The following is a 9,963-nucleotide window of genomic DNA, read 5'->3' as shown; positions in this document are numbered from 1 at the left end:
TAGAGCACCTGTCAGTTTTTATTTCTGTCTATGCCCCCCATTACAGAGATTCACCCTATTTGTCCTGCTTACTATTACCATTGAATGTGAAAAAGAAAATCCCAAGTTTTTTTCGGTTGCTCCCAGAACAGGATAAGGAATGGGGGACACCCAGGGATTCCCTCAGTTTGAAGGGAATGCCTCCCACTTCCTGTTTTGGTTATTGGACAGGAAGTGAACGGAAATCTCTCCAATGGGCAAAAACAACTACGGGGTTATGACTATCTCTTACTGTATCCAAAATGAAATGAAAAAAAATGTTGCCTATATTTATTCTTTAACTACCGCTATGTGTAGCATGGCATTCTGCATGAGATTGTAAGCTCTAAGGAGCAGGGTCCTCCGATTCCTACTGTATTAAAGCTTATTGTAATTGTACTGTCTACCCTCAATTTGTCAAGAGCTCCGCAAACTGTTGGCTCTATATAAATCTTGTATAATAATGACATGGCACGCAGGGGGGCTGTTTGAAAAAAGCAGAGTGGAGACATCCTGTGAACAGAGAACACTTTGCCAACTGTGTGCTGCTTCGCGAATGTGCCTTGCTTGGGCCATTTGTACAGCACGCCAATACGACACAGAAAGCAGCTCTTCATTTAGGAATCTCCTTCCATGTATTGTAAGGTGTCACTTCTCTTCTATGAGACACTCATTGACCATCTAGTGGGGGCAGTTTGGAGCAGCAATCATGGCTAACCCTGAGCTTCCGCTTGCCGTCGCACATTTGGTGACGTCTCCGTGCCAGTGTGCAGTTCGTGTCCTGGTGATAGAACGTAGAGCGCGGTGGTGTTTTGCGACGCTTCCGGCTGCTGTGTACGAGTGGCGGTGATCTGAAGCGAGGGGTCGTGGTCGGTGCAGGCCGTAGTCCTCGCCATGGAGGTTCCCCTCCCCCCAGAGGGTGAGCGCTGACATTTTATTTCTCTTTGTGTTGTGTACTTGTAGCCTGTCTTCTTTTTGTCGTTCCAAAGAGCGCCATGGTGGCAGGCTGAGTGAATGGGGTAGTGCATTTATAGAAAAGCGAACTGCTTGCCATGGAAAGGCACTTAATCTGTACAGCGGCTGCTGGATTGGAGGCTTCCATTAACGCTACAAATTGGCATGACGGTATGTTTAGAGTGGGTTTGAATGGAGTATTTGGTGTGAATATATAAACACACACCGTCGCTTTTATTATCGTCTTCACCACATATAGATGCCTGAATGCATTGAGTTGCTGCCACTGATTAGCAATTTGGGTGATCTACCAATCGGATTGTTTGATCATCCAAATTGCTAATCGGCCAATCAGTGGCAGCAACTCAATGCATTCAGGCATCTGGATGTGGTGAAGACAACTTTCTGAAGTTCAAACCGAGCATCAGAATGGGGGGAGGGAATTTAAGTGACCTTGAGCCCAGGTTCACACTGTAGCGAACACAGACATTGCATGTGATTCACACCCGCACTGCGGTGACAATCAGATGCAATGTCTGTGCAATGCGAGTTCAGCCATACAAATGTATGGCTGAACTCCCATTGGATTTGCACAAAAAAGATGGAGGGATTTTTTTTTTCTCCCCTGCACAGGAATCGGATTGCATGGGTGTTCTCACCCATACGATCCGATTCCTAGCCAAATCCACAGTTCGTACTGTGAAACCGATCTGGGGGTGTCAGCAACAAAGTATTGACATCCGCAGCGGGCAGTGTGAACTGCCTGTGGCAGAGATGCAATGCAGGAATTGTGCTAGTTCCTGCATCGCTACAGTGTAAACCCAGGCTGAAAGTGGCATGGTTGTTGGTGCCAGATGCGGCTGGACTGAGCTTTTCAAAAACTGCTGATCTACTGGGATTTTCACACACAACAATCTCTAGGGTTTACAGAGAATGGTCCAAAAAAGAGAAAATATTCAGTGAGTAGCCGTTGTGTGGATGAAAATGCCTTGTTGATGTCAGAGGAGAATGGACAGACTGGTACGAGATGATAGGAAACGGTAACATAACAACTCGTTACAATCAAGGTATGCAGAATACCATCTCTGAATGCACAACACATAGAACCTTTGGGCTACAGCGGCAGAAGACCAGGTGTCATTACTGTCAGCTAAGAATAAGAAACTGAGGCTACAATTCTCACAGGCTCAAAATTGAAGAATAGAAGATTGGAAAAACTTTGCCTGGTCTGATGTGTCTCGATTTCAGCTGTGATATTCAAATGGTAGAGTCAGAATTTGGTGTAAATGGCATTAAAGCATGGATCCATCCTGTCTTTTATCAATGGTGGTGTAATGGTGTGTGGGATATTTACTTGCCACACTTTGGGCTTCTTAGTACCAACTGAGCATCATTTAAACATTTCATTTCCAGAAGGTTTTACCCCCTTCCTGACCAGGCCATTTTTTTGTGATATGGCACTGCGTTGCTGTACTTAAATAAAATTCATGTCCTCCCCCCTTTATTTTTTTTATATTTTTTTCACACAAATAGAGCTTTCTTCTGGTGGTGTTTGCTCACCTGTGGTTGTTTTTATTTTTTGCGCAATAAACAAAAACTGACTGACAATTTTTTTTTTTTTGAAAAAAAACACTATTTCTTTACATTCTGCTATAAAACCTATCCAATAATTTTTTTTTTTTTTTTTTTAGAAAATCTAATTTCTTCATCAATTTATGCCAGTTTTTTTACTCTGCTACATATTTTTGATAAAATAATCCCAAGAGTATATAGATGATTGGTTTGCGCAAAACTTATAGCATCTACAAACTATGGGATATATTTATTGACTTTTTATTTATTTTTTACTAGTAATGGCAGCGTTTTTTTTTTATAATTTTTTTTTTTTTGGGGCTGTGACATTGCGGCAGACAAATCTAACATTAAGTGACACTTTTTGGGGACCAGTGACTCCAATAAAGTGATCAAGGCTAACAAAAAATGCACTGTCACTGTATAAATGACACTGCCAGGGAAGGGGTTAACATCAGAGGTGATCAAAGGGTTAAGTGTGCTCCTAGGGAGTGATTTCTAACTGTGTGGGGGATAGACTGACCTCCGATTTCCAGTATTTTGCGATCAATTGTCTGCTGATAGAGAAAAACCTAAGAAGATTGGTTTTCTGGGATTTAATTGATCGCGTTCGTATCAACAATAGGGCTATTTTAGAGGAAAGGGCTATGGAGATATCATCATACATTTCATTATAAATCATGACTATACCTTTCCAGAAGGGGTGAATCTGAGCATATTCCCACCAGATATGAAGGTATGTTCCTTGTCCTCCGTGACAGCGCTAGCAGACATCAGAAGCACTGGGAAACATCATGTGAACAGAGACCGGGTCCCTGTACCACCTGGAGAGCAGCTTACAATTTTTCTCCTGCGTAAAGCTGGAGATTGAGGATTTGTGGGTGGATGTGAAAGAGGTCTGCCACTCCCCTGGAGAAATGTCCAGGTCTGGACCATTTTTGTGTGAAGGTGGGGGGGGGGGGGGGTTTGTTATGCGTGTGGGAGAGGGTTTATATATATGTCAGTTCACACCAAATGCAGTTCCTTTTTTTTTTTCTGCAGCAGAAACTGACCGGAAACTGACTGCACGGTGTGAACTAGAGCCATTGGAATACATGGGGAAAACACTGTGCATTTTTAGTGCAGGAAAAAAGCGCACAGAACTGCGTCTGGTGTGAACTGGCCCTTATGGAAAGGGTGTGTCTAGGATTAGAAAAGGACTGCAAATTTCCAAAAAGATATTCTTCAAGGAGGGTATATCGGATATAACAAGATTTTATTGATAGCTCTCACACCACAGATAAATAGTACAAAAATGCAATATAATTAACTCTTTCAGTACAAACAATTAAAATTAAGACAAGGTGTTATAGAGACACCGGTGTTCTATATATACAATGTTACTATGTGACTGAAATTGCTGGCAACGATCCAAGCTCTGTGAATATAGAACCCTGATGTTTTTGAACAAATCACAAGTTGATACTTATGTGGCAATCTACATGTGATGAGGCTCTCTGTATAATAAACAAAGTATCAAAGAAGTAAAAGAAAAGCATGAGACAAGACATCAAATGGTAAGCTGTGTTTGATAAATGGAAAGACTGCCTATTTAAAGCCATAGCCATTTTGTTTCCTTGTCTAATTGCCTGACGGATACACCTGGCTTTGAAGATAAGCCTCTATGACAGGGATATGCAATTAGCGGACCTCCAGCTGTTGAAAAACTACAAGCCCCATCATGCCTCTGGGTGTCATGCTTGTGGCTGTTGGCGTTTTGCTATGCCTCATGGGACTTGTAGTTCTGCAATAGCTGGAGGTCCACTAATTGCATATCCTTGCTCTATGAGGTCCTACCAAGGGTCCTGTCATATACTTGGATTAGATACTACTTTACACAGTCACCTTCGTTCAAAGGGAAAACTAACAGGATATCTGTAGCAATAAAGTTGTCACGTTAGTGGAGTCAATGAACAAATCGATGTAATTTTGAATAAGACTATTTAAATTTTTTTCATTATATCTTTCAAATTTTATAATACGGTGCATGGCTCAAATTTTTTTCCAATAGAGTGATGTGTGTGGATTGAATGGATGGTGCAGATGAGTACATACCCTGTTTCCCCTAAAATAAGACCTAGAGTGATTGTCGGTGTTGGCTGCAATATAAGCCCTACCACCCAAATAAGCCCTACTCTGTTTCCTCAAAAATAAGCCCTACCCTGAAAAGAAGACCTACAAGGACTTTAACTAGGGCTTATTTGGGGGGTAGGGCTTTTATTGCAGCTATCACCGACAATCACACTAGGTCTTATTTTAGGGGAAACCGGGTATGTTAGACACCGGTGTCTCATTAAGACCTTGTCTTAATTTTAATTGTTTTTATTGGAGGAGTTAATTATATTGAATTTTTATACTATTTATCTGTGGTGTGAGAGCGATCAATAAAATCTTTTCGATTATACCCTCCTTGAAGAATATCTTTTTGGAAATTTCCAGGCCTTTTCTAATATATGCTTTTTGTTCAGAGGGTTACAACCCTGGGGGGGGGGGGGGGGGGGGTGTTTACTGGTTTTGACACCAATTACCCCCGGCTGACGGTGTGTACAGATTGTTTAACAGGGTGACTGAATAGGGTTAATCGCCTTAACCCTATCGATCTGGACAAGATTGGGATTAGTCAGGGTGTTCATCTTAAAGGTTGTTACGGTCCTGTGTAGGTTTGAGCAGGACGTGTTGCGGAGGATTGACTGCTCTCTTGTGGTGTGGACAAATGAGCATGCCTTTGGCCAGTCTGTTCTCTCGTAGCCTTCTATTCAGTCAGAGGTTTCATAGTCCAGGAGTGCTTGGTTGTCAAAGAGTGGCGTGAGAGGGCTGGGATCGGTGGACAGAGCGTAGGTGGAATGTCGGCGGTACCATAGTAACAACCCTGCTGTGGTCAGTGGGGAGAGCATGGGTATGGAGCAGTTTTTAAGGTGATATCCCCAGAGCAGAGCCCGCAGGTCCACTTGTGCCATGTCTTGTTCTACTATTGTTTGTCGGTTTGGTCAGGGGGGCGTGGGAACAATTCCAGGAGCCTGGAGATTATGGCAGAGTCGTGGTATATTTCAAAGTCAGGAAGGCCAAGACTGACTGTATTTGTGGGAGCATAGGACTTTGTGTTTTAATCTGGGGGGGTGGTGGTGCCAAATGAATTTAATTGCAAGGGATCGATGGGGAGTGTGATAGGGAGGGCCTGGAACAAATGTAATAGTTTGGGGAGGGTATCCATCTTGAGTACATTTATATGTCCAAGCCATGGTAATTTGCGGTGGTGCCACGAGTCTAGGGAGCTTCGTATTTTAGCTAGTATAGGGCTGAAGTTTAGGGGGTAGATGTCTTTGAAATTGCTAGGAATCTCGGTCCCCAGATATTTGATTTAGTTTGCCAATGGAAGGGGAAGTTTTGTTGAATAAGTGAAAGGGTGTGGGTGGGTAGGGATATGTTTAGGGCTTCTGTTTTATTCATTTTCAATTACGTTTTTTTTTTTTTTTTTTTTTTTTTTTTTAAGTTGGGGCTCCATCTCACGTGCCCACCTTCCCGGCCTTCATTCTGTTGTTCCAATCCCAGGAGGCTTCAGGAGTAGGGACACAGGGAGGCTGGTGAACAGAGATTCATGTGTCAATGTGTGCTGGCTTCAAGAACCCGAAAAAGGCAACCAACTCCTTATGACTGAGGAAGACCAATATGGCAGCATGGGGCTCAGGCTTAGTCCCCTGAACTGCGTGACAATTTCAGGTTTTCTAAAGGGGTATGCGAGTTGAGAAAAACGTTGCCTAAAAGATAATGGGGAGGGGGGTGAAGATCCTCTTTTAAAGCTCAACTCCAGGAATAGTAAAAATGCTCCCTTGCAGTGCGCCCCAGACTAACGATTTGGATGGCCCACATGTGTGGCTGCTGCTGCAATATGTAAAACAATGAGTTTATTTTGTATAATTTACAGTGGGGTGCCCTGAGAATTGTGCATCATTTTAAAGGGTGCCTTGACCGAAAAAAGGTTGGAAAACACTGATGTATATCCACAAATAGTGGCCGGTCCATTTGCTCCTTTTTATATATGTCTATTCTTGGCATGTTGAACTTGGGATCTGGTCTTTGTTTCCTACATCATGACTTCTTTATAAAATTTAAAAAAGCTAATTTTTTTTTATATATCAGATGCACCAGATTTGTGATGGCAGGAGATGTGGTGATATTTTTGCATTAACTGAAGTTTATATATAGATATATACATTTTTATTTTTTAACAGACCAGGAGCTTCGGAATGTTATTGACAAACTAGCGCAATTTGTGGCTAGAAATGGACCTGAATTTGAGAACATGACAATGGAGAAGCAAAAAGAAAACCCTAAGTTCTCATTCCTGTTTGGAGGAGAATTCTACAACTACTACAAATATAAACTTGCCATGGAGCAACAACAACGTATGTAAAACGTTATTTAAAAACCTTAATTTTTTTGTTCATTTCCGCAGCTATATTTCTTTGAACTTCTCCAGAGCAGTCCTTTCAGACAGAGGTACAAAGCAGCTTTGTTTGCTACACTGAAATTCATCTACTTTAACCTTGTCAATATGTGTTGTAGCAAGCATTGTACAGTTTTCACTTAGTTGCAATGTATTTTAAAGTGTTTGCTAACCCCCAAAAAAAATATATGCAGATCCTGGTCCCCTAAAGCAGATTGCACAGCACTTGTGTCGTGTAATCTGCCCCCCCTCTAAACTGTAAAACCCTCTCCCCCCTGAACTTGTCACTTCCTGTATGCCCTCTTTAAATAGACCACGATAACCAGGGTAGCTCCTCCCTGATCACCGTGGTCAAAGTGCATCCCTCCGTCATACACTGTCCCCTCTGCTCTCCTCCTCTCTCTACCTTCCTGCCTGTCGGCCCCCTTTTGTGTCTGTCTCTGGCACTGCCAGCCTCTCTATTAGAGGCTGGCATAGCACACTGTAGTTTAAAAAAAAAAAAAAAATAGTGTTGTAAATACCTAATTTCTCTAGTAGTCTGTCCAGGACATCACTAGAGAGATAGGCTCTACCTCCAGAGGCAGGAAACACATATTCACATCTTTTTTAATTTAATTGTTTTTTATTGAAAAAGAAATTTAACTTATACATACATAAATAAAACATGGTTTTACGTACATAGAGGGGGTATACATATCAGCCAAAAATACCGAGTTTTTCTTCCAAAGAAACTACTTGACGCCAATGACTTAGTCATATCTATCCCTCTAATTATCGCTAACGCCCCTGTAGGGCTAACCCCTCCTCCCCCCCATACCCCTGTTCTTCGAACATACGCTGCTAAATCCAAACAAGGTTATCTGGATAGCCAATAACGGAGTGGCGAATCCATTCAGGGACAGAAATAAGGAGCTTCCAGTAGGCTCCCAGACCGCCCCCGACCTAAGACCAATAGGTGCACTCTAGGTCCCATCCTCCACTATCTCATCTAGGGGGAAGCCGGTGTCCCTCAACCATGGATTCCATAGCAGCTTGAATTTTTTTAAGGTTATTTTGTCTAATATACATTGCCCGTTCGCACCAAATTATAGAATTGATGGCATTTATCCATGCTTGCAATGCTGGAGGATTCTTTGCCTGCCAATTCATCGCGATTAAGCGTCTGGCCTGGTACAGGCATCTTAATATAGATGTTTTTGTTGCAGCAGAGATTCCACCCCTTTCCATAATCCCTAATAGACAAGTCCTAGCTTCAGGTTCTAAGGTGGTGTTGAAAATTCTATTTATTCTGTGCACAATTTCTATCCAGTACCGATATAGTTTTGGGCACTTCCATACCATATGGAGCAGATCTCCTGGTGCTCTACATCTAGGGCACTCCCCGTTAGACTTATTGCTTATCCTCCGCATTTTTTTGGGGGTATAGTATGCCCTATATAGGAAGAGCTTATGGGACATACGCTGCGATGGGGAGATAGACACCAAATTCCCCTGTGCTAGGATCTCGTCCCATTGTTCCTGCTCAATTGGTCCCAAGTCTTCCTCCCATCCCCTCCTGCTCTTGTCCGGTCCTTCTCCATTCAAAACTTTATCCCTAAATTTTGTATACAAGCTAGAGATCTGGCCCTTTGTTTGTCCTTGCTCAAGAAATCTCTGTAACAAGGGGTTCTTTGTCCTCTCAATAGTAAGTGTGCCAAACTGTGAATGTATCCCATGCCTCACTTGCAAATATATATAAAATGTTTTATTGGAGATGCCGTATTCCTGGCGGAGGTCTTCGAAAGATTTCATAGTGTTCCCCTGGTAGAGATGCACCAGTCTTCTAATCCCCCTCCTCTCCCACTCCTGGGACCGGGCTATACAGTTTAGTTCGGCCAGTTCTCCGTTGTTCCATAGGGGGGTATACTCAGTTACCCCCCCCCCCCCATAGGCCAAGAGTTGCTTAGCTATCTGCCATACTTTCCTCGCCAAGGCATTGGTGGGGCATTTACAAGCGAATGAATTAGCCTCCAGGACTTCAACTAGAGTTCTATGATATGCATTATTAATCATCAATTTATGATTTGGACAGCCACCCTCCTCCAGTCCAGCCCCAGTCAAATGCTGGAGCTGGGCTGATAGAAAGTATGTTCTTAAATGTGGCAACGCTACTCCTCCCTTTTCCACCGGGAGCTGCAGCGTCGGCAGCCGAATCCGAGGCTGTCGCTTTTTCCATATTAATTCTCGAATTAATCCCTCCAGTCTGTTAAACCATTTCTGGTTAATCCAGACCGGGGAATTGTGGAGGATATATAAGATCTGTGGCTGCCAAATCATTTTTACTAAATTACAACGCCCCGCCACCGACAGGGGGAGGCGACACCAGCTATTAACCTTCTGTTTCAGCTTTGCCAATAATGGTGCCAGATTCTCCTCAACATACTGGTCTATCTCTCTGGGAATCCAGACACCCAAGTATTTCAGCTTGGGTACCACTTCTAGTCCCTCAACTATGGACGATGTTTGGTCTTCAAACTCCGATAGTGGCATAAGGGCTGATTTACTCCAATTGATGACCAAACCTGATTGCTGCCCAAATTCATCCATCAGCCGTACTACCCTATTCAGAGTGAAGCGCACATCGTCAAGGAAAAACAAGACGTCATCTGCAAACAAAGCCAGCTTCTCCTCCTCTAGTCCGCGCCGGAATCCCCGGATGTCCGAGCGTGTTCTCGCCATCACAGCCAGGGGTTCCATAGCTAGCACGAACAGGAGGGGAGACAGCGGGCATCCCTGTCTCGTACCTCTTTCTAGGTAGAACACTTCAGAAAATAGGGTCCCCATTTTAATCTTGGCCCTGGGTCCCCTGTATAGTAGTTTTACCCACTGGATGAATTGGGGGCCAAAGCCGAAACGTTCTAATACACCCCAAAGGTAGTCCCACTCCAGGCTGTCGA

The 9,963-nt window shown here is 43.2% G+C and overlaps 1 protein-coding gene across 12 annotated transcripts in view; it reads left to right on the top strand.

Annotated features, from left to right (window-relative positions):
- The first annotated feature begins 781 nt into the window (after window positions 1–781).
- CHERP (calcium homeostasis endoplasmic reticulum protein) overlaps window positions 782–9,963 on the top strand; it is an 89,727-nt gene continuing 80,545 nt past the window's right edge. For 3 of the 12 annotated variants that reach the window (XM_077475498.1, XM_077475499.1, XM_077475492.1), the window contains exons 1-2: window positions 782–937; window positions 6,813–6,986. In XM_077475498.1, coding sequence (XP_077331624.1) covers window positions 913–937; window positions 6,813–6,986 — 199 coding nt within the window. In that variant the 5' untranslated portion in view covers window positions 782–912. Of the gene's footprint in view, window positions 938–1,008; window positions 1,144–6,812; window positions 6,987–9,963 lie in introns of those variants that run through there. The other 9 variants (XM_077475494.1, XM_077475488.1, XM_077475493.1 and 6 more) reach the window with 6 other exon arrangements.

Source organism: Lithobates pipiens, unplaced genomic scaffold (assembly GCF_037356315.1).
Source record: "Lithobates pipiens isolate NorthernLeopardFrog02 unplaced genomic scaffold, aLitPip1_a1.2 Scaffold_13, whole genome shotgun sequence".
NCBI classification, from domain to species: domain Eukaryota; kingdom Metazoa; phylum Chordata; class Amphibia; order Anura; family Ranidae; genus Lithobates; species Lithobates pipiens.
This window is presented reverse-complemented; position numbering and strand designations above follow the sequence as displayed.